Source organism: Hippopotamus amphibius, chromosome 2 (genome assembly GCF_030028045.1).
Source record: "Hippopotamus amphibius kiboko isolate mHipAmp2 chromosome 2, mHipAmp2.hap2, whole genome shotgun sequence".
NCBI lineage: Eukaryota > Metazoa > Chordata > Mammalia > Artiodactyla > Hippopotamidae > Hippopotamus > Hippopotamus amphibius.
Genome location: NC_080187.1, coordinates 139,558,638 through 139,583,228, shown reverse-complemented (window position 1 = coordinate 139,583,228; position 24,591 = coordinate 139,558,638). Strand labels below are relative to the sequence as shown.

Below are 24,591 nucleotides of genomic sequence, written 5' to 3'. Positions count from 1 at the left end.
CTCTCATCGCCAGTGGGAGAGGGCAAAAGAGCTCCCCTGGACTCCCTGGTTCCAGAGCGGGCAGAGTGGCCTGGCTCACTGGTGGCTGCAAGACCTGGTGGGGGTGGGACTCAGCTGCTTTGTAGGGGAGGGGGCTGGCGGCCATCCCAGGCCTGGCAGCAGGACTCTGGATGGTTCAGCTAGAGGCCACCAATTGGGAGCCTTCCTGGAGTTAACTGGAGCTGAGGGCCGCTTGCCACCCTGGCCCTGATGTCAGAGCGGTAACCCCTGCCTCTTCCAGGCCCTGGGACAGTCCCACTCCCAGCACTACAGCCTTGGAATGAGGGTGTGTGTGGCGGGGGCGGGGAGTTTCAGTCCATTTCCAGGCGCTGGGGACTGGGGCTCAGCCTTGCTTTCCAGTCTGAAAGCCAGAGGGAGGGGACACTAGCTGAAGGCCGGTGGTTCCAGGTATCACTTGGTTCTGTGTAGGCCAGTGGGTTCCAGATGCTAAGGGCAGACAGGAAGGAGGGACTGGGCTAGCCCTGGCTGTGAGGGAAGGCTTCCTCTAGGAAGTGACAGTTTGCCTGAGCCAAGTGAGGGACAGTAGACAGGTACTGCAAACCAGAAGCCCAGAGACAAGGAGCTCTGAGCCACCTCCTGTGCCGGGCGCTGCTGCCAGGTGATGGGGAAGGTCATTTCTGCCTTCAGGTGCTCACCTCCAGGAACGGAGATGGAGGTCGGGGATGGGATTCCGGCGCTACTGCTGTGACAGGCTCCTCCTGCATCTGCAGCTAACAGGCTCGGGAATCAAGAATCATGTGCTGGGGACCAACAGTCAGCATCTCATTGAATTGTCACAGCAAATCTGCAAGCTAGATACCCTGGTTCCCTCATGAAAGAGGAAAATAGGGACAGACAGATTCAATAACTTGTCCAAGGTCATTTGTCCATTAGATGGCTGGACGTTGAGCCCAGACTCTGATCTGAAGTCTGTGCCTGTTCTTCCACTCACCCTGTGGCCCCCCAGCCTTTGTACACCACCCCCTCAATGGAGCGGGACCCCAGCCTGGCCCTGTCCCCAGCTCCTCGAGGGTGGAGGGAGCATTGTTTCCGGTGACTGGTGTCCCGCTCCTTTGGATGCAGAGACAAGGCAAGGCTGGGAGGGGGGTTGTCCAGGCAACGGCCCAGCTCCAACCCTGAAGCTGCTGGGAGTGGGGTGGCAAGTTCAGGGTCCTGGAAGGGATGTGCTGACGAGGGAGAGAAAAGCAGGCCTGGTTCTCAGCTGGTCTAAGGGGCCAGTTTGTCACTCCCCTCACGCCCCTGAGCCCTGTCGGTCAATCCCCCCAGAGGCCCTCCTAGGTCCCTCTCCCCTCCCGCCTCCATCCCAAGGGTCCAGATGCCCTTTCCCAGGAAGAAATTCTCACCAAGGCGCCTGGAGGGAGGAGCTTCAGTGGGACCATTTACAGCTGTGTGAGAGCAAGCAATTACCATATGAAAGAGAGAGCCAGAGGGGCCTGGGGGCGCCCTGGCTGTAACTAGGACACCAAAGGACTTGGGAGGGGGTGTGTGTGGGAGGCCAGTGGGGCCCTGCAGCCCACATCCCCCACGTCTGGGGTGCACCAGGCTCTGTCCCCTTTGCACTCTGGGCTCCTCTCAGGACCCCCAGGGGGGAACATGAAGTCCACCTGGATCGCTCCACCATCTCTGGGCAACTTTCTGGCTGTGACCTGAGGCCCCTGAAGGAATGGGGCAAAGTTAAGGAAAGGAATCTCCCAAGCATCCTAGAGCAGAAGCTGTGACTGCGGAGGCCCACGGAGGCACTTCTCTCTGCGAAGGTGGCACTGGCTGAGACTGAGCCAGGGACGCGGTGTCAGAGGGAAGTTCCTGCTCTCATTCCTCATGCCCTGCAGCACAGCTCACTGTGGATCTGCTTCATTCCCACTTCCTAGGAAGTAACAAAACCCGTGCACTGTATTTCCCTGCCCTGAAGCTCTTTCCTGGACTTTCTGGCATCCCAACCTCCTCTCCGTGTCTGTGACTCAGGTTTCTGTCCTGTTGCATTAGTTAGCACACTCTCTTCCTGGGCGCATGGCTGCTACAACCCAGGTTTCCCTTCAGGTGTGGGGGTCCTCAGACAGGAGTGGCCCCTTGTATCTGTGGCACCTTCTCCCTCAGGAACAGGTGGAGACGCCACACCCTGCTGGATGGATGGTAGATCCTTGTGGAGCCTGTGTGTTTTGTGCCTCTGCTCTTCTGGAACAAAGGATGGCACTTTCTCCCTCTTCTGGCCTGCCTCCCAGATGGAGCCTGTCCCTGGCACAGCCCCAAGCAGTGGAGGGAGCAGAGCAGCAGAGAATGGAGGCCATGGGAACCACTCTCCCCACCCTGCTGGAGGCATCGCGATGCTGCAGCTGCTGACAGCCAAGAGCAGGTGGTGGTGAGAAGCGACCAGTGTTTGCTGGCTTCTGGGGAGGCAGCTATTGCTAGGGCTACAAGATTCCTTAGAAATCGGGGCACTTCCAAGTTCACTGGGCAAGGGAAGGCACTTGGCAACCTGGCAGGACTTTCTTCTTTCTTGGTTGTCACTTGAGGAGGGACAGGAAGCTTGGGAGCGCAGAGCTGGGAACCAAGGCAGCTCAGCTCCTGTTCTTCACATTACACCACACAGCCAGCGGGACTAAGGGGCCTCTCACAGGGACAGCAGGCCCGGACTCTAGGGAGGCAGCCAGTGATTCAGGGAGAGAGGCACAGGCGCCTGCAGGCAGCGTCAGCAACAGCTCCTACCATGCATTCCAGCAATTTCTCAGCGGCTCAGACCCAGCAAATCCCTGTGGAGCTATGTGCAAATGGGATTCTTCTTCCTCAATTAGTTTTCAGCAATTGCCTTGTTTGGGGGTGGGATGGGGTAGAAAGAGTTGGCAAAGAAAGGCAAATTGACATTCACCTTTTTTACATAGTAGAATCTACAGCAAGAATATTTCTTGCCGCGCTGATCTGACTGCAAATGGTTCTGACTCTTGGCGCCCCCGGGTTAGCACACGGCTTCAGGGAACTTGGGTTGCGGGGCTCTCCTCCTGAGTCCTGTTTCCAAAGGTACAGAAATAAGGTTTCACTGGGCAGAAGGCTCCCTTAGAGCTGGGGAGGGGCTGCCCCTTTACCAGGAACCCAGAGTGTCCTAGGACTCGCTCCAGGAAGCCCACAGGAAAGGAATACAACACAGGCACCATCAACACTTATAGGACATTTATTATTTTTTTTTGAAAGGGTAGGGGGGACTTTACAAGGGACTGAAGCCAATAACTAGAAAGGAAGATAAATAAAATACAATGCCAGTATGTTGTGGCAAAATTCCAGAAAACACACACTGAAAAAAATCTTTATAGTTTAAAACTGCTTTACTTTATACATAATTACAAATTAATATACAGCATCTAGGTTTTAACCCCTTTTCATTTAATAGGATTCAGCACAGAAATGTTCCTTTAGCATTTGAAAACAACGAATGAGAGCAGAGGTATAAGGTGTATGGTAACCGCCCTCCTGCATGTCCTGGTGTCTCCTGCGGGCCCGGCGGGGTGACACGCCGGAAACCTCAGGCTGAACTGTGACTGCGGGCCAGCCGACCAGGCAGGCCCGTCAGTGCTCTGGAGCTGCCCATCCCGGCAGGTGGTCACAAAATGCAGAGGCACTCAATCGGGGTGAGAACTGGGTGAGCAGAGGCTGGGCTCAGCCTGGGTATCTGGAGCAGGTCACCATCTGTGGCAGGAGAGACTTTAGCCAGCTGGGTCTGTCCGTCTTTAAACCTTAGCGAGATGGAGAACTAACTCAAGGCCTGTCAAGCTTTTGACAAGTTAAATTCGATTGGTACATGGAAAGAAGCCTTTGTCTTTTTTTTCCCTTCCTCTTTTTTTTTTTTTTTTTTAACTCTTATGGCAGCAGTAAAATATTTTTCACTTTAAAACCTGGCCAGCAGGCAGTCGATCCCAAAGCTCTGGTTAACTAGGAATGTTATGCTACACTGAAAGAAAATGAAGAACCAAACCAAAACAAACTCTGTGCCCTCTACTTTGTCTCCCTGGGTCAATCAGAGCAATAGCGCCAGGTGGGGTTGCAACCCCAGGACCACAGGTGTGTGTGTCACACTGTCCTGCTGCAGGAAGGCAAGGCACACATCCCTCAACCACTGCCACCGTGGAATCGGAAGGGTTCTTTCTGGGTTTCCACATTCCCAGGGTGTCCAGGCATGGGCGGGGTCCATACCCCCTTGGCAGTGTCTGGGGTGCCCTCCAAGCTGTCCTCTTCATGGCTGCTGAAGCCTACTCACCAGGACCGTCCTCTCTCCACCACCCTCCCCCAATCCCTGGGCTTGGCTGTCCTCAGGGCACAAGTGGCACCCCCATCAACACTGTATCCACAACTGCAGCTCCAAGGCCAATACCAAATCCTTGGGGAGAAAGAACTGGCTATGCAAAAAGAATCTTTGTGACCAACAGATGAAATATAAAGTACTTCCGTGCATGGCACCTTCAGGATGGAGTTCTGGCCCCTAAAGTTATGGTGCTTTTATTTAAGGCGGAGCCTATTTATAAACCCTACACACGAATACCCACTCTCCACATAAAGATTCAATAAACCCCAAGGGTCTTAACAATGTGTGCTCACTACTGCTAACACTAGAGGCTTGGGACGATTACAAATAAGGGAGAAATATCAGCAAAAGAACGACGTTTAGTGGTATTACCCTGAGACACAAGAGGAAAAAAGGTAAGAGTCGTACCTTTCCAAAAAAAATCTTGACAAGGATTTCTTCCCCACAGACAGCTGTTATGGGAGTGGAGGATGGAATGCTGGCAAAGGCTGCATTATGGCAATCTGCATGTTTCTAACCCTCTACATTTTCACAGAAAACAGCACAGATGATTGTCTCGGAAGTGAAGCTGACCGCAGGGAGCATTTAAAGTGCACAGGTCACCTGCCGGGGAAGACGACCACTGAGATGATGTAAGTTTTGAGAGAAGATGAGGCCTCCTTCCAGGCAACTCACTCGATTCTAGAAATCTGGGGACTCTGGATGATGTCTCCATCTGTCCCCCAAAACCTAAACACAAGCAAGGTCAGGCATCTGATTTCCTGAGCTAGAGAAGCATGGATTCCTAGCATGGGGACACTGTGGAGAACCGAGTCTGAGTTGCCCTGGGAGGCAGCCCCTTCTCACAGGAAGGAAACTTTAGCAACCAGGTCAGGCCTCAAGGTCAGAGGAGGCCTCAAGGTCATGAGCAAAAGCAGGAGCAGCAACAATGCCAGGCGGTTCCCCAAGCGCAACAACAAAATCGCTAAGTTCCATATCAAAGGGGGAAAAAGGCACGGAGAAGCACGGGTCTGGGTAAGGGCTTCTTTCTCTGCACCAAAGACTGTTTTGGGGCAGATGCCTTATGATTCGGATTCTAAACTTGTCCAACCACAAGCTGACCGAATTATTTTAAGTCAGTGTGGTGCAGGTGGAGGGGAAATCACCATTATTAAAAAACTACCACCAAACAACCAAGGCAACCGAAACTTCACAACTGGCTGGCAGTAAAAGACACTTTAAAATTCAAATCCAGTTGTGTAGCAGTGTACAGAAACTCAGTGTCCAGTGTGCTTTTTGTGAAGAGCCTGCGTGAGGGCAAATCCCATCAGCGCTGAGCCCTGGTTTCAGCCCAGGCCTGCACCGACAGAGGGAAGGGGATGCAGGGCCTCATTCACCATCCCTGCTTCCAACAGAGCTTCTCTCTGTGGGATGGGGACCAGAGGTGAACTCAGGCCAGGGGCAAGGACAGACAGCTGAGCTCCCTGTGGATCTGAGGAAAGACCGGTTGTACAGACTGGTGGCAGGAAGCAACCTAACCTTTTGCTGTTTAGGGTCCCTGGGGGATATGTCAAGGTTCAACAGAAAATCAGCTGGTTCTATTCTTAAAGTGTACTTCTGAAGGGTAAGAAATCTCCATGACAAAACTAGGCAAATGTAGCCCATGGGTGGTGAGTTTTTTTTAACTCTCAAGCAAGGAAGAAGACATCCCTTGATCAAAGAATGAGGTGGGGGTGGGAGGAGGGAAGGAAACAGACCCCTCCCCCAACCCTTAATTTTCCTTTGGGCCTTCCAGGCACTTTGGAGGAGTAAGGAAACAGCGCCAGCTGCTTGACTGGACAGTTGAAACCGTTGAGCTGGTGTGTTTACCCTTAAAACACACACACACACACACACACACACACACACACACACACACACAAACACACACAAATAAATAAAACAAATCTAAGCTAAAAATTTTAAACCAGACCTCTTTCAAATAAACTGAAAGATAAATATCTCCATCAGCAAGGCCAGCTTGCAATTCATCAACAAGCACCAAGTTACAGATTTTTTTTGTTTTTAAAAAGTATGTTCAAAGACCCATGCTCCTGAGGGGCAAAAGGCAGGAATCAAAGGCCACATTTAAAGCACAGAACTTTCCAGGGTCTCCCCTCATTGGGAGGTAACAAGTATGACAGGTGCAGGGGCCTCAGGCAGAAACGTCCTGCACCTCCCGGCTGGTGACAAGCCTCAAGGAATACAGATCAATACACAGTGGGACGAGAGAAAGAGAGAGAAGGGAAAGAACAAACAGGAGGCATCTGTGGTATCTTCAGGGGGTAGAGTACAAGAACCAACAGGCCTTCAGATTTTACAAAAGAAACCAAATTTTGCCAGGCCTCCTGACAGAAGAACTTTCCAAGCCATACTTTCTGGGCCAGCTCGTCTCTTGGTCTGTACAGGTGGGAACCGTTTCATATAGGCCTAACACCTCCACCTGAACCTGCTTCTCGGCCAGGTGCCTAATACAGGGTGCACACCCCCTGGCAGCAGGAGAAGCAGGTGACCCCTGGGTGGGCGGAGAAGTGCAGACAGGGCCACCCTCTCCCCCGGGGACCACCAGGCAGAAGCAGCTTCCCTGGGAAGCCACCAGGAGATCTCAGGAATCCTGCCAGGAGGCCACGGCCACTTCTGAATGGCCAGTGACAACCAAAAAGTGTCACACTGCACGAGTGATGGTGGGGAGGCCTCTATACTTCATCTGTGCCCAGAACACATGGGCAAACATCTTGAAAAGCCAATATATGATTTCTTCTGCATTTGATAAAATTAGGTATGTTTTTAAAAGTGACTGAAACACCAAAATCAAGGTGTTTCAAGACCATCTGTTTTTTAAAGACATCAAGCCTTCTCTCACTGGTTTTCACAAATGTTTGTCGTCCCTGCTGAAGTGAAATGAGAAATACACGCAAAAGGGGGTGAGGCGTGCACGGAGTGGGCTTACAGGGAGACAGCCTGGGAGGGCGAGCAGGTGAGGCTCCGAGCGCGCTCCCTGAGCGGTGGCAGGCAGCGCCCCTTGTGCGGAGCTGAGCCCACCAGGCATCTGGTACAGACTGTGCACAGCTCTGGCGCACCCCAAGTGTATGTGCAGATGGGCTACTGTACATGTTCAGATGAAGTCCAAATTATCCGCTGTTTGATTTTTGGTTCTGATTCCCAAAATAAAAGGCAGTCAGAGTTTCAGATCGCATTTGGAAACTATCAGCCTCTAGGAATTCCTGACATGTCCAAAACCATTGCCTGGACTTCTGGGGCCACTACTCTTGGTGTAACATCCTCAGCAGGGCTGGCCCCAAACCGAGAACCGCTGGGGCGTCAATCCTGGGCCTCAGTCCCCACCCTGACCCCCAAGACCATTTGTTCTTCTGGTCCAGGACCTGGGGCAACACTAGAGGGCCGGACGCTGCAGGGTACGGGCGTCAGTGTAGGAGAGTGTGCGCACAGGACAGCAGGGCGTGGGGCTGTAACCGTGGCGGGACAGGAGGCGGCTGCCTTGGCAGAGGAACGGGGGTCAACAAAAGATCTCCTCTCCCTCTGCAGGTACTTCCGATGCAGGGCCATCTGGGAAAAAGGAAACCAAGATGGAAAAAGAAATTCAGAAAAAACTGCTCCTTTCATTGGTAAACTCTGTTCTTTCCTCCCAAAACACAAGTCTTCTGGAATGCAAAGACAGATGTCAGGAGGTGGGCAGTAATGTCCACTGGCTGGGCCCCCAGTTGATGCAGTGAACGAGGTCCTCAGTGATGTCCTCCATGTTTAAAGCTCCTTTAATTTTACAGAAATACTAGGCTTGCTGTTTATAAATAGGCCGGGAAATAGGGAATTCTCTTTAATCTCTCGCACAGAAGAGAGAACAATCTTAATGAGAAGGACTTGGACCTTGTGCTGCGTGCTCTGATTATGTGCCCTGTGGTGGCAGGCACATTAGTTAATCCCGAGCTTCAGTTTCCCACTGTTGCTGGGGTTCAGCAATGCCTACCTACCTGGAGGATGAAAGCAGCCTTCAGAAAATGCTCACCAAGCACCTGTCATTATTATTACTGCACCAGGCATAGAAAGGCAGGGAGGACTCTAGTTGCTTCACTGAGATGAGTTTCAGCTCCTCAACTGGACAGGAAGTGTGAGAAATGAGCCTGTACTCTCTGCATATCTGCCACACAGAGTGGGTTCTTAAATGCTCTCTGAATTTGTGTTTGTAGTGTAAGCTCCAACTGTCTTTTGTGGGCAGAGCAAGTGGGTTTGGTGAGATGCATGTGGTTCAGGCTTTACACACCTGAATAGCAGGCAACCTCTTCTGAACCCCTCACCTGCTGCTAAAGCCGCCCAGGGACTACACGGCCAGAGGGAGACTGGGTGTGTGTCACTCACCACCAGGCTGCGAGCGGCTTCCTTTGTTCTTCTTCTTTTTCTCCTTCTTTTCCTTTGGCTTAGCTAACCCAAACAGGCGGGTGGACGTGGACATGGACACTGGGGTCTGGCCCTGACCCTCTGGTACTCTGTTTGTCTGGCAGGTGGAACCCAGTATGTGAAAAGGCCCCTTTTCTTTGTGTGTCCGAGAGAGGCTGTTCCTCTTCGGGGAGACTGAGAGTTCTGAGTCCAATGACCCTGATTTGGCTATCGAAGGTGCAGGGGGCGAGGGGGTCTCTTCAGGATTCGGAAGGAAGGATGGGATCCTCAGCATCTTGGTGTGTTGATGTGAAACCTGCACATGGTCAAGAGAAGGGGTCTGATTTGGAGGCTGGCAGCATCCCCGGTGCCCACTCAGTGAACAGTGCCTGAGGTCATCGGGTGTGTCTGTGTGTCAGCCCTGTGTGCACCCACTGCCTTGGACTCCAGAGAGCTGGTAAAAAGATTACGAACTTCTCAATTCCATTTACTCCCTCCCCCAGGTAGTATCTACAAAGGTACTAAAAGTATCATCTTTGATACCATTACTATTTTTATTATAGTAATGGATGAGGCAGCTTAGAGCTCCCATTCCCTGAAGAAGCAAGGAGAGCTGCTTACCTGATGACTGATTTACACAGGGATGTAGATAATTATTTCAGGGCTAAGAGATTACAGAGGCCTGTTCAGGTTAGAGGGCAGGTGGAGACGTGCTGACACTAAATCCTACTCAAAAGTTAAACCAAAGATAGATAGTCTAATCTGTGCTCTCTCTGTGCCTTGCAGCCTTCCCTGTGGGAAACCATCCTTGTGTCATAAAAAGCACACAAGAGCCACTGGCTGCTTTTCCACATGTGTAAAACCTCTGCAGGAAGCTAAACTGCTCCCTCTGGAAGATGTCAGTTTCCTTTTCTTTCATTGTCCAAGATCAATCGATCAAACTAATGGCAACCTGAGTATCAGTGGACAGAAGGATCTGTGCACCCAAGCTTCCCGCCTACCCCAGGTGTCCCTGTTCCAGAATAACCATGGAACATCACCGAAATACATTTGGGGGTCAGTGTGCTTCCCACATGGGTAACGCCCTTCCATATAAGTAACGGCTGCAGGAAAAGAAAGGTTCCATCTACAGGAGCAAGACAAATCAGGAATTAAGCAAAGCCCAGATGTCTGAGCAACACCCCGCACCCCCTCCCCCCCAGCAGGAATACCCTCTCCCTGCGAGGTGTTGCTGGCTGGGGTCCTCCCTGTAGCTGATGCCCACCGACCCCACCACTTGGGTTCTGTCAGTAACTCAGGCATTACCGCTCTCAGTGAGCACAAGCACTGTGTGTGTGTATGTGTGGCGGCGGGGGGGAGGCGGGTGCCTGTGTCCTCGGTGTGTTGCCCCCATCCAGCTACAAGTTCCTTTAGCTGGGGGCCACTCTGATTTCTTGTGTGGCACACGGCAGTGGGGCTGCTCCCTAAATCCTGGATGGCCGACCTCCATCCTCAGACACTGAGGCTACTCCTGCCTACGCCGGTGAGGGCTGAGGGAAGTGCCAGGTATCCTTAACTCCGCGGGCCAAACCCCAACCCTTCGAGTTCCTCTCTACCCCTGAGCGATGCAAAGCGGAGGAAACCCCTCACTTCCTCACCGGCCCCCCTGCGGTGCATAAACAGATTCTGCAGAAACAGCCTTCATACACGGGCCCACTTTCCTCCCGTGCTCACAAAGGGTTCTTGGTCACGCCGCTCGTGACCCGGCCCGGACGGTGCCCCAGCCTGGACCGCACCCCGACCCCTCCGCCCGCCAGCGCCCATACCTGGCCCACATCCCGCTCGGCCGGCCTTGGGCTGAGCCGCTCGGCCTCCCGCTTCAGCTGCTCCTGCTCGCGCTCGAGCTGCCTCTGGGCGGTGCGCAGGCGCTCCAGGTCGCTCTGGTAGGCGCCCTTCCGCTGCTGCAGCTCGTCGTGCTCGCGCTCCAGGTCCTGGCGGCCGCGCCGCAGCTCGTCCTCGCGCTGCGCCAGCCGCGCCTCGCGCTCCTGCAGCGCCCGCTCGCGCGCCTCCCACTCGCGCTCGCGCCGCCGCTTCTCCTCCAGGTGCTGCGCCTGCTGCCGCTGCAGGTTGGCCAGGTCCTGGCGCTGCTTCTCCAGGCTGCGCTGCTTCTCCTGCTCGACGAGGGAGCTGGGCCGCGAAGCTGTCCGCGTGAGCGCCCGCTCGGTCAGCAGCAGCTTCTGGTCCTCAATGTAGCTGTCCTGTTGCAGCACCACTCCCTGCGGGGGGGGGGGGGGGGGGGGGGCGTACGAGGAGGGGATGATGCGCCTCCGCCCGGAAGACGGCCTGCTGCCCGCACCCTGGGAGGGGGTAACGACCTCAGACGACTGGCCCTCCCCGGGTTTCTAAGCTGCTCTGCGAGGAGTGCTCCAGGATAAGCCTGGTGGCAAACCAAGTCAGAATGTCAATGGTGCAATGGTACAGGGACTTGGATTTTGCAGTCAGCGGCCTTGTCTGGGTTGGGGAGTGTGTGCTTTGTAGGTGAGAGGAGGTATGAACTGAATTAGTTAGATGTTCAAGAAAGGAAGTGAGAATTCTGAGAATTTGAGGATATTCCCAGAAAGCACTAAATAGTAGCTCTTTTGGGAGCATCACCCTATCTAAATACCACACAGAGACATGGAATATGGAAACTTGCAACGCTACCAAAAGCGCTTCCAGACTGAAACCATCTCCTCTGGGTATGCCGGCACCCCGTGGGCTCTGGGATCCAACCACCTACTCATCAAGTGTAGTCTTAGCAGGTCAATAATACGCTACCCGCTGCGTTTTGGAACCTTTCTCATCGGGAGAGCCAGTCTTCTCTAGTCTGAGGGTCCTGTTTACCCATAAGACACCGATAAACTTCAAAGATGGAGGCCAACAATACGCTCATCATGGTTTCTCTTGAAACAAGGAAGTAAAGGGCTAAAGGAGAAGGGCACGTACCTGTAAAGTGCTGAGGAGCTCATGGAGATGGACGACGCTCTGGATGACCTGCTGCAAAAGGAATCAATGGACCGTCACCTCAGACCCCAGCACACTGTGTGTCATCTGACAAGAACCCATCCCACCACACAGCAAGGGGGTTGCATTTGACTCAAGTATTTCCAAACTGAAAGCACCACAGGGAATAAGCCAGTACAAGTAGCCAAGAAAAACAAGATCAAACAAAGTAACTGTGTGTAGAGGGGAAGTCAGCACACAGTGAAAGGCACTATAAAGCTCCAATTATTTAAAATGACTGGCATAAAAGTGGAACACGCACCAGTATAACAGGACAGAAAGCCCAGAAGCAAACCACAGCATTTAGTATATGATATAAGGAGCATTTCCAGTCAATGGAGAAGGAAAGAATATTTAGTGAATTGTTTTGAAAAAACTGGCTAAATCTTTGGAAAAAACTAAGGTGGGATCCACAGAAAAAACATTCAAATGGATTGAAATGCTAAGTGTAGAAAAGAACTGTAGAAGAGTTAAGAAAATATGAGAATTGTTTTTTGATCTTGAAACAGAAGGCTTTTCAGAGACAGAAACAATGGAAGAAACCACACACGCACACACACAAAATTTCACCTTTTACTATGTAAAAAGGTACAATAAAAAGGCAAAAGAAACAGTGAACAGAACAAGGCAAAAAAAAAAATCTTTGATTTAAAAAAGGCTCTTGTAGATCAATAAAATAATGAATAGTAGAAAAACAGGCACAGAACATAAGCCAGCAATTTATGAAAAAAGAAATACAATGGCCAATTACATAACATATCAAAAAATGACTCAACCTTATTTGAAATCAGAAAAATGCAAAAGTAAAGAAATAACCACTTGAACTTATCAAGTCAACAAAATGTCAATTAAAAAATAATTCCCAGTGTTGGTGAAAGTATGATGAGAACGGATACCTCTTGTACTGACGGGGATGAATGTTGTACAACAGAGAGCGGATGGCATGCTGAGGAAATAATCAGAGCCATGCAAAAAAACTATATGAGCTCTCGCTGCATCACTTAAACGGCAAAAAAGTAGAGAAAGAATTAACCACTGGAAAGATTAAATAAATTACGGCACATAACATAATATTTAATATGCAGCTGTTAATTAGCACGTTTTCCACAAATATGCCCTGGGGAAACGCTGCTCCTGTGTGTTAAGAGAAAAAAAGCAGGGTATGAAGCTCCAGGGAGTACTGAAACAAACTGTATAAAACTGTTTTTATGCATTCACACTCACACAAACTTAGACACATAAATACATGTCCTGTCGAAGAAAAGGCTAGCAATATGAACAGCAAACATTTTAATAGTAGCTATTTTTCAGTGGTAGGATATTTACTTATTTTTTTTTTACATTATTGGATGTTTTTCAAATCTTCTACCATGAACATGTATTCCTTTTATAACATTTAAAACACGAAAAAATTATAAGGCTTAGCTCTTCTGAGAATACTTTTTACCCCTCATTTAAGTTTATTCTTAATTAACAGAGAGAGGGAGAGGTCGCAGCAGGCCAGCTGACTCTGGCTGAACATCTGCAGTGTGTAATCCGCGCTGGAATGCCTAGAAAGCACTGGCCTTGTACTAGCTCTTACCTGATTCTTCTCACTAAAGGGGGGGGGGGGGGAAGTTGCCAAGTGGAAAAATCAACTAAGGGCTACTTTTTAAGCAGCACCAGAGCACCACAGCCTGTGTGGGAGCAGGTTTACTTCATTCAAGGGTAGACATTCTGAATGGGGGTTAGGATGGTACAATGTTTAGACTAACATGCCAACAAACAGAAGACAACATCCTTCTGTGTTTTAGGAAAGAAAGGAAAGATTCCCTTAATCTGAAATTTCAAAACAGAGCTCCTCAGGGATTTAAGGTATTCTATTAAAAACAGGAAGAAACAGAGAGAACACCCTGAAAGGTACACTCTAACACCCCACTGTCCTGTGTCCAATTCCAACCTGCTGACACAGTCACGTGCTCGGAGTCAACTAAGTTTGGAGATGGTAGTAGCCTTGAGGAGGAATTCCCTAAGAGTGATCCAAGGAGACAGGGAGACAGTGAAAGATGTGGGTTATCCTTCAGGGTCAGCGGAACTCAAAGGAAGGCAGGTGAAAGACTCACACGGGAACTTGATCTCTAGCTAGGGGACGCCAAGGCTACTTTTAGAGAGACACTCAGAGTGAAAAGCAGTGCTTGAAGAAAACTCAACCTGAATCACGGGATAAGAAATTACTATCCAGAATTACTGACAAGTTAATTTGCCACATTCCAGACTGTGGCTTTTGGTGCCAGGCTTGTATTACAGCAAAGGTGGCTACAAATGCTACTCAGTGTGCATGGATAGAAAGAAACCAGCATGTAAAAAACAAAACAAAACAAAGCAAACAAAGAAACCACCATGGGAGCTTCATGGCCCATGTTTAGAGAAAGCAAGGGGCTCAGAGAGAAACACAAGACAATGCCCTGGGGCTGGGGAAAGGAAACTGACAACTGCACACATCAGCTAAAAGCAGCTTATTCATCACAGCAAAACAGAAATGCATATTCCTGACCTAGCAATTATAACAAAATCATATTCTTTTAAGTAGCTCATAATGTTCTTACCTCACTGTTTCTTTTAAGCATAAATACCAGGTTAGCATTTCCACCCTATAAAACAAACACAAAAAAAGTGCATTTAGAACACTGAAGACTCTGAGACATTAATTATATTCAGTGTGTATCAAAGTTAGTCTGTGACTTCCCATTTTCATTCTTTTCTACAGTAGCCCCCAACTGCAAGGTAGTGAAGATTTGAAGCTGAATTGTTACTGAAGCCTTGCAAAGAGTTCAGGTGGGTGTGTGCATTTAAACAAGCCTTTTAATGAAACTGGTTCAGCCAGGGCCGTGGCAGAGCTGTGTGAGGACGTGGTGTCCAGAGCCAGACAGGCCCAACGGCCAAGAATGTGGGGCTCTGAATTATACGGTTTGCTTAAAAACATGCTTTCCTCTTAGATAAAGTAGCAAATAAAAATAGTAAATTGGGCATCCAAAACAAAATCAAAGGGCACTAATTTCAAAGATTATGAATTTAGAGCAAGTGCTAGGGAGGACTTAGGGAGTGTATTTTAGAAAGAAATACCTTTTTCAGACCACTGTCCGATTCTGTTCTCCTAAGATCTTGGCCATCATCTCCCTCTTCCTTCTCACCTCCTAAACAAATAAACAGACGAGTTTTTGTTTTTGTTTTTAAAGTTGTAAAACAAATTAGCCAAGTAAATACTATATACACAGCTTAGGGACAGAATATTTCTGAATCCTATTAATGCCAAAAAAAAAAAGGGCAGCTACTTGGTGGAAGCTAAGTGTTCGTTAATAATTTTACTGATACAGAAGAACCAGAAGCAGAAAGGAAAAACAAGTGTTATCACCCCTTTGGCTATAGCTTAGCTAAGATCCCAGGAAAACCTCTCTCATTGCTCAAAATGAGCACGATGCTAGCAGAGGTCCTTGTGTGTTTCAGCAGCTAGATACTCACTAGGGTATCACTAAAACACTTACTGACTGAGGCGGGCAAAGGAGATGGAGCTACCAGGGTACATATCATTTTTAGTTGTGATAGTTAAGGACTGCCCATAAATGCACAAGAGTTCAAAACCACTGGCCTTTTGAAGCGTTCATCTGATGGCTGTCAAATCCTCCAAAGGTCTCTGCCCTCCGGGGCAAGGAAACAGGGCAGACCACGCCTTCTTGTTCAATAGGACTGCTGACAGCCTGCCCAAGTGTGCCTCCCAGGCTTCCACTCACCAAACCCTGAAGGAGCTCCACTGGAAGAAAGGAAACATGCAAAACTGATATCTCCTCTTTCAATGGGAAAAAGAAAATCTCATGGTTATACACTGTATGTACAGGCAAGATGAACAGAATATTCCAAAGTGACTACATGACTTCCTTTGCTCAGAGAAAGCTCTCAGCTCAGGATACATATTTTATTTGGATTCTACTGGAAATTCAGAGATTAAATCTTCAGCCTTATTCACATGAGACCTAGGAAATTTAAAAAGGTACAGGGAAGGCAGGGTAATTTATTAGAAGGAGCATGGCTCCTGAAGTCAGATCCAAAGTAGCCAAAATGAATTCCCTAGGAAGAAAGGTGCACCAATTTGAGAATAGCAGCTAAAACTGGCAGGCTTTTTGCCCCTCCCATAGTGAGGTCAAGGGGCTAGAGCAATCTAAGCATCTGAATTCTCAAATCCAGCCAGCTGGGGTTCTCTTCTAGAGCAGCAGTGTCCCACAGAAAGGAGAAAGTGCTGAAAGCAGAATGAAAATTGAGCAGGAGAGAGGCAACAGAGACAAAAGAAAAAGACGGTCCAGATGGAATAAGGGAGGAAACAGGGGCAGGGACTCTCCTAAGACAAGCCATTATTATTTTCTAAAAACATGACGTGAAAACAATGCAAGAGTCCAATGAAGGAAAAAAAGCTACCTGAGCCTAAAAGTTCAGGAAACTTATTTCACACAAAAATGAGACAGAAAATAAATCAAAGTCAAATCCCACACAAAGTTAAGAAAAGAGAGAGAGAGAGAACAAGGGGCATAACTTCCCTACATAAAATAAAAGCACATCAGAAGGACATGACCATAAAGTAAGTGAGCTAATAAGATAAAGAAAATGACACAAGACATGAAAGAACCTAAGTCAGAATCAGCAAACACAGAAAGGAGGCAAAACTCAAACAAGCGAAAACAAAAGAAAAAAATATTCCTTTAGAAATGAAAACTAGAATATCAGAACAAATAAACCCAACAGAAAATGATTAAGAAAATGGAAGGTGAAGGAAAAGATATGTAAACATTAAAAAGATGAAGATATAAAAAGTACTACAGGCAAGCAAGAAGTATTGAAGACAGGCAAAGATGATCCAACATATGGATAGTGGGAATTCTTGAAGACGAAAATCAAAGAAAGGGCATAGGAAAAATACTAAAAACTATAAGAATATATCTCTGAAATCTGAAAAATCTGAAACTACATATCAAAACAGAACACTGTGAACCTGAGAACATCATCCAAGAATAACCAACACCAAGGCACATTCTAGTAAAACTACTTGAATTTAGGGGGAAAAAAAAATCCTTTGGGCATCTATGCAAAGAGCATGTGACTTATATTGGCAAAATCAAATTAGGATCAGACTCTGACAGCAATACTTTCCGTCAGAAAAAAGTGAATGACATATTTGAAAATTAAGATACTCAAAGGAAGTAAATGCAAACCAAGGATTTTATATCCAGCACCACAGACTTTCAAGTATAAAAGACACAAATTATTACCAATATGCAAGGACTCAGGGTATAGTATCCTCAGGAGCCTTTCCTGAGACATCTACTAAAGAACAGGCTTCAGACATCCAAAATGACTAGAGGGACACAGACATTGAAACTGGTGGTGGTTCCTGCAGAATGAGGACTACAGGTCAGGGCTAAGAAGCAGAGAGTGCCATATGTGATGGCTGTAAGTTGACAGTGTAGACACAGTACAGCTGGTTAAAAAAAAAAAAAGGCAGAGGACGGCACGAAGACAGCATATAAGAGTCACATTTAGTGACTGTAATATTAGTATTATTATTCTGATGTGTGTGTTAGGGTACATATAGGATTTTTATCTCTATGATGTGTCCTTGAGCATGAGGATTCACAATGTGGGAGAAAGGAGATACCGATGTAATACAGAAGAGGTTAAGTAAAAACACTGTAGTCCACAATTGAATTAAATATGTATCAGTGTGAATTCATTACCCGCCGTCCCCCCCCCACCCCCGCCACATGCATTTCTCCTCAAGTGGTCCATTGTAAAGGCCCTACTTGGTAACAATGAAAACCCCAGTAGCAATAACCACCCCCAGTGCCTAGACAGCAGTCTCAAAACATCACTTCCCACTAAAAGAAACCAGAGCTTCTTAGAGAGATGGCTAATTCCAGATATGGGCAGAAAACAAGATGAGCCTGGAACATCTTAACATACCAAACAGCAAAGAAGCTCTCAAAGGCTGTTGGGGTCATGTCAAAAGGACTCAGAGGCCACACAAAGAGGTGCTCAGGGGCAAAGAGAGGACCTGTGGAACTTTCAATAAGGATAAGAATCGCAATGACTTGAAGCCCATCAGATACATTTAAATTCATGAGTCTATGATCATATTTTAGCTAAGGAATGCTCCTGTGTGGGTGTGTGTGTGTTTCTTTTCCCTTTGCCGCAGCACCAGATGGTATGTGGGATCTTAGCTCTCCGGTCAAGGATTGAACACTTGCCCCTTGCATTGGAAGCATGGAGTCTTAACCACTGGACCATCAGGGAAGTCCCTATAATAATACTTTAAAAGTACTGGTCACTTTAAGAGAATGACCATAAATCAATTCACTCTCTTGAAAACTGGTAAATACTGGGAAGAAAAAATTAGGCATTTATCCTTTTATCTTGTTTCTCCTGTATGTTAACAACAACAACAAAAAAAGACAACTAGACATTTTGTGTCTCTAGATGAAAGAACACAACACTACAGAAACACAGCTTGCCAAAGGGATCATGTCTGAGAAGCTGAGCCTCTGAATCCAGCTGTCAATCTGATGGAAATGGAGGGCAGAAGAACAGAAATGCTACATGGATGAAATCCAAAAGAGAAACCTATAGGTCAAAAAGCTCTGATCACTCCAGGATGCATGTGTGGAAAAGAAAAGGATGGTGAGGTGGATGGCAGACTGAAAATGAAGAATCCTAAAAGACATATCAAAAACCATGAACACTACTAAACCACAGTGTCTATGAATAGGCACTTGGCCATAAAACCATAAAGAAACCTAAGTCATCACTGTAAAAGTGACAACTTCTGTTCCTTTCAGGAGGGAGGGAAGAGAGCTCTGATGGGGACAGGACATCTGGAATGGCTTTTAGGACTCTGGCCACATTTTATTTCTTGACCTAGGCAGTAGTAACAAGGATGCTCACCTGATAATAATTTACTAAAGTGAAATATGTTTTGGGTTGTTTTCTGTGTTTGTACTTTATTTTGCAATAAAAAAGAACTGGAAGATAATATTAGTGTGGAAACCACTGTAGGAACAGACAAAGAGGGGGCGATGCTGAATGTAAATTACCCTCATTTATTGCACTTTTCATTAAAGGTCCTCCTTTGAGAGCCTCTTCTGTGTTGGAGCGGAAGAGGATTCTAGAGCTGTGAGTTGGGGAGCAATCCTCTGGCAAGGGAGTGCTGCACTCAGTCATGTCCCGGAAAATCATCTCCTTCTCTTCCAGTAAGAGTAGGATCTGCTGGTCCTTTTGTTGAAGTTGTTCTGCAGGTGCACGGAGAAGAGGTCTAGTGATCTGACTGTTCAGTATGAAATGGCTAAGACATGAGCGCCACCTTGTGGTAATGTGTGGGACAACAAGGAACACAGACTCCCCACCCGCTTTCCTCGTGGAGGCAGCATCAAGTCTTTGCTCTGTAATGTCTACCCGGAAAACTATCCTGGATCTTTCCAGGCAAACACCAGAATTTCTGACATGACGTAAGCTTGCACTTTGTTCCACTCTCCTGCCTCCTGTTTATTTCTCAACCCCCACACTCTTCTCTGGCTTCTGCCCATCACTGTGCATCTGCTCTTTCTAGGTTACCTTCACTGCTGAATCCAATGAAGACTTTCACTGCATTTTGTCCGGCACGGATGACTCCTCCCTCCATTTAAAACTGGTTCCTTGCCCCCTTTTGAGGACCCTGCTGGTTCTCTTCCTACACTATTTCTCTGGCATTTTAGAGACCTGCCATCTGCCATGGAACGAATACCTGGGCTCCCCGCCCCGGGCTCCATCCTTGGCTGCTTTCTATACCTTACACACTTTCCTCTCAGAGATCTCATTCACTCCCATGGTTGATAACTCACAAATCCTACCCATTTTTTGAGCACCAGACAGCTTAGTCCCACTGTCAAGTGGCTCTCTGCACCTACATGCCTTGTTCTCTGTAGGTCAGAAACCTCTGTTCTCCATTCTTGCCACCCCACCTGGCTCTTCCTCAGTCAGCAACATCTTCATCCCCCAATTACCCAGCTGGAAACCTGGGAGAGGTTTCATCTCCTCACTCTGTCCCACCACCCACAGTGGTTCCTCATTTCTTACATCCATCTCCCCTCCAGCCCATTTCTCACCAAACTTATCCCTAGAGTTCCCCAACCGGTTTTTCCACTCCCAGTGGGCTCCCCCAGCCCCCAAGCAATTCTCTCAACTGGTGTCAATTCCAATTTAAAAAATTTAAGTTTAAATTTTGCTTAAAAGTTGTATAAATTTTAAAAGACATGGTGCTTTCCCAGCTCAGTCTCTCATCACTCAGCCTTGACTCTCCAGACAAACCAAACCTTCATTCCTTAGCAGATGTGTCAAGTCCTTTTTCACTTTTCACCTAACTATTCCTCATCTGGTGAGGTGGGTTTTTTTTTCAGGTGTAGCTCATGTGTCAGCCTCTCTGTGAGACTCACCACAGGCAGGATTCGTGGGTCCCACACACATTCTATGTGCCTGTGGTCTAGGTGGCCTGCCACTTACGTAGGCCTCCCTTGCCAGAGTGTGGGCGTCCCCATGACAAGGACTCTGTTTTAGGGATCGTTGCATCTGTAGCACCTAGCATTATGCCTGGCCAGGTGCTTCACACATGTGGAAAGAAGGCAGTTTCCATCTCTGCCATCCTAATCCAGGCAGAGATGAAAATGTGATGCTGGCTCCAGTCTTAATCTGTCCATCTATTTCTTTTTTCTCCCCTCTCTGCTGAAACAGAACGAACTAACTAAACTTGGACACCTACATATACTTGACTCTGGGCCTTACTTCTACCCAAACCACAGCACATATTTATTTCAGAATACTCAGTACGCACTGGGAAAGGGGGACAACCACTGGGCCCCGCAGCTGAGCAGACAGGAAGCAGAGCCCTGGCTCTGCTGGGCACTGTGTGTGTGACCCTGGGTTGCTCGGGCCTTTGTGGGCCTCAGCATTCTCACCTGCACAATGGAGACTGGAATATAGGTCTTGCAGGGATGCTGACAAGACTACATGAAGGGCCTCGACAGACAGTGGTCAAACATAACCCATAAGCACACTTCTCCCCAGACCACCTCACGACATATTTGGAACATAAGGCACAGCAGCGGGGGTAACTGATAAACAGATTAACTGGAAAATTCTTTCCCACAAGTACCTTTCTCTCCTTATTTTAATCTTAGATGTGACCATGCATTTTGGCAAACTCTTCTGTGACAAAGTTACAAAGACTGTGACCAGGGTCCAAGGACACTGATACCGAGACAAGAGAACCAAGACCCCCTCGATCTAGTATCAGACATGTTCCTGCAGCCGTTGTTCACCAGGACCTGTGTCAGCTCAGATTTGGTTCCTCTTCTGTCAGGAGCTACTCCCCTCCCTGGTTCATGTGCCTGCTGGGACAGCTCGGGGACTGAGGAGCCGCAGGGACTCTAAGTGACTGCAGACGCCCCCAGACAGGGCCTCCGATCACTTCCACCAGCTTTACCTTTTAACTCCCGGGCTTTGGTGTCCAACACCTTCTTTTCTTCCTCATTCTCACTAGGAATTCCTTCATCTTCGTCTCTGTTCCTAACACAACCACAAAAAAAGGCACATTCCTAAGGTGTCAGTTACCCTGAGGCGGCCCATGCACTGAGACCACAGAGGCGCCAAGAGGCGGGGCTGGGCTGGGCTGGTCTGTGCGACTCACAGGGTGTTGATCGTGTCCTGGATGATCTGAATCCAGCTGTTTCGCTCCTCTTTGGAGCTGGCGTGGACCTCCACCATCTCTGGATCTTTCATCCCCATGCTGATCAGGAACAAACCTTTCTCCTCATGTGCCACTTCTCGTACAATTAGCTTCTTCAGTGAGATCACCGTTGATTTCTGGTCCTGGGAAACAGGGAGAGCGCAGATACAAGACATGGATACGACGTTCTAACTCTTAAGACGACCTCCATCTAAGGTGAGATGAGAAGACTTTTTAAAGCATATGGCTTAACAAACAACGGCAGATTTAGGAGAAAAGGAAATAGTTCGTTATTTCATTCACATTTTATCCAACAGAAAAAGAGTTCCGAAAAGGAAAAGAAAATTTAAGGCTATCAAGGTTCAAGTCCTGTTTCCTACATGATGAGTCCTTTGGGAATGTTATAAACTGGCACAATCTGTAAGATGTAATGTGTGAGAAATAATCCAGTGACAGATTTCTTTTTACATCAAATGCCAAACGCTCTCCAAGGATTATGAGGGAACAGAAAGATAACGGGGCGGGGGGGAGGGAGGTGGGCAGAAAATTGCAAGGGTACGTGAGAAATGAGTCAGAGGAATTCATCCTGAGCCATTTTTAGAGGCGGGGAGAGCAGGAGCACAGCGTTACACTCACTACCTACCCTCACAGTTTGAATACTATTAATTACAAACAGTAGAGATGAACAATTCTGCTTACCAGTGATGCAAAGACGTATTTCTGGTCTTTTTCTTGAAGGAAAACTAAAATGTCAGTAAGCAGGACCGCTTGAACCTCTGTGGAGGGGGGAGAGGGAAGAGAGAACAATGACCACTGAGCAGTGAACCACCTTCCGGGCACTTCATTAGAGGATAACGCAGCCACACACCCACACAGCATGTTATCACTCTCCTCCAAGGCAAGGATTTGACATTTCTGCAGGGTCCAGATCTGGTCATTAGATTTTTTGAGGCATTTTAAAATGGGATTTATCACCAAAGCCTTGTCTTGGGAAGGTTTAAGCACTCAGTACTGGAAAGATATATCCCACAAGGCAAGATTTCTAAGAATAAAATACTTTAAGAGTAAAGTTGGAAAGCAGGACTTTAACAGATGCTAAATAGCATCACATTCCACAGGTCCTAACACTCAGGTCATAATATTTCTCAACTTCTGATAACAGTAACGGGAAAGGCATGGGACAGCAGACGGGAAGGCTGCCAGAAGGTGATGTACAAGAATCTCTCTGTCTAATGAAAGGCAGGCTTCGTCCACATGCCCTAGAGGACAAGGATGGCTAGACAACGCCCACTGCCGTCACAGTACACGTTGAGTGCAGTGGCTCTGCTCCCAGTTCCAACACAGCACAGTCAACTGCTCTGCATCATGGAAACAGCCTTCTCTTCTTCTCAATTAAAACAAAAGCCAAATTAACATCTCTAGTTGGATCCAGGAATCAAAAGAATGCCACAAACTCTTGTTCTAATTCTCTAGGAGTATGAAGTGACATTTCCCATTATTCCGTTAAGGACAAAGTGGGACATCCCTGGACGTGAGCCATCTCCTGAAATCGAACAAACTGACCCCTCTGTACCGCCCTTCACTCTGGAAAGGGGAGCATTAAGACTCCTTGGGAAAACAACAGGCTGACTTATACAGCCCCCTCCTGGACGGTCAGGCCCCTCTTGGCCTTTTCTACCACTTCTGCCAAAACTGCAGCGCCCTCTCTTTGTAATTCATTGCAAAGCTATGAAGAAAACAGAAGCAAGGATGTCTGATTCCTAGAAAGGTCTAGTTCTTCACCGTAGACCACGGTAATTTTCCATGCACTACCATTAGTTTTGACAAGTTTGTTTGTTTGTTTTGTTTTTTTAAGTTTACTTTTAAATAGTTCAGGTGTCTGCCAAAAAAAAAAATTCTAAAATGTAAGTTTCAACTTTATTGGGTCCTGAAGTTTATGTGATCGGTGTCAGTAGATCAGAAAGAAACAATCCCATCCCTTTCAAGGGTTACCCAACACAGGACTGGCTGTTCTTGGCACAGGTTCACTCAGGGGTGAAAATGACTAAACACCAACTCCTATCTCCACTGGAGACATTTCAGGCCAGAAAACCTATCGTTCTGCCATTTCTTTGACCACAACTTTATTCCAACAGCTGGAATCTATTACTTTTATTTCGGGAATGAATAAACTGCTGTGTAAAGAAAGAACACAGCGCTGGCTCCAGGCAGCAGCAGCTCTAGGAAATCCATCCTTATGAGAGAGGACAGGTACTTCTCAACTGCCAGGCTGCCTCAGAGACGGCCTCAAAGTGGCAGTGAGGCCACAGCCCTCAACTGTGGTCCCAGGACATCACAGAGCATCAGGGCTGGAAGGAAGGAGCCTCAGGGATCAAGCAGTTCAAGTTCATCACGGAACAGTGAGATGCACAGCTGGCTGGTGGTGGGAAGGGTGTTTCTTCCCTCTGAAATGACCCTGCCCGGAGAAGCTCTTTCCCGGATCCCTGCAACAGTGACGTCCTCGTCTCGGTCACCAGTCCCTCCACACTCCTACTGTCCTCTACCCTGCTGCCAGCAGCTGAACTACACACACTCTAATTCACCCCTTTCCTGCTCAAAACCTTCCATTCTGAGCCCAATTCTTCCCATCACCAGCATCCCTGTCAGCCCCCTAGTCTGGAGCATGCACCCACCCAACCTGGCCCTGGCTGATTCCTCAGCCGTATTTCCTGTCTCACTCTGCTGCCTGTCCGAGACCCCAACTGTGTACCCTTCCTGATGGGCCAGATCCTTCAGCTCCACGCTTCCATGCTGGCTCCTCCCTTCTGCCTGGCTCCCCCCTCTTCATCCTTCAAGACTTAACTCAAATGCCACTCCTCATCCCTCCTCCTTGTCCTTAGTTCCTGCCTCTATTCTAGCCACCAACATACTGCAAAGCAAGAACCTCTTTACAAGTCCCTTCATTCTGACCCCAACTTCATTCACCTTTGAGGGCAGCTGACTGCCTGGGACTTCTTTACTATTTGGTCTGGGCGTGGTGAGACCCTAGCTAAGGACT

The 24,591-nt window shown here is 48.0% G+C and overlaps 1 protein-coding gene across 8 annotated transcripts in view; it reads right to left on the bottom strand.

Moving 5' to 3' along the window:
* Nucleotides 1-3,192: 3,192 nt before the first annotated feature.
* AKAP13 (A-kinase anchoring protein 13) overlaps nucleotides 3,193-24,591 on the bottom strand; it is a 334,648-nt gene continuing 313,249 nt past the window's right edge. For 7 of the 8 annotated variants that reach the window (XM_057725147.1, XM_057725148.1, XM_057725149.1 and 4 more), the window contains 11 exons: nucleotides 22,254-22,330; nucleotides 21,516-21,697; nucleotides 21,312-21,394; nucleotides 18,892-19,086; nucleotides 15,405-15,566; nucleotides 14,882-14,952; nucleotides 14,365-14,409; nucleotides 11,723-11,773; nucleotides 10,564-11,013; nucleotides 8,741-9,074; nucleotides 3,193-7,933 (listed from right to left, as the gene is read on the bottom strand). In XM_057725147.1, coding sequence (XP_057581130.1) covers nucleotides 7,884-7,933; nucleotides 8,741-9,074; nucleotides 10,564-11,013; nucleotides 11,723-11,773; nucleotides 14,365-14,409; nucleotides 14,882-14,952; nucleotides 15,405-15,566; nucleotides 18,892-19,086; nucleotides 21,312-21,394; nucleotides 21,516-21,697; nucleotides 22,254-22,330 — 1,700 coding nt within the window. In that variant the 3' untranslated portion in view covers nucleotides 3,193-7,883. The remainder of the gene's footprint in view (nucleotides 7,934-8,740; nucleotides 9,075-10,563; nucleotides 11,014-11,722; nucleotides 11,774-14,364; nucleotides 14,410-14,881; nucleotides 14,953-15,404; nucleotides 15,567-18,891; nucleotides 19,087-21,311; nucleotides 21,395-21,515; nucleotides 21,698-22,253; nucleotides 22,331-24,591) is intronic. The other variant, XM_057725153.1, reaches the window with a different exon arrangement.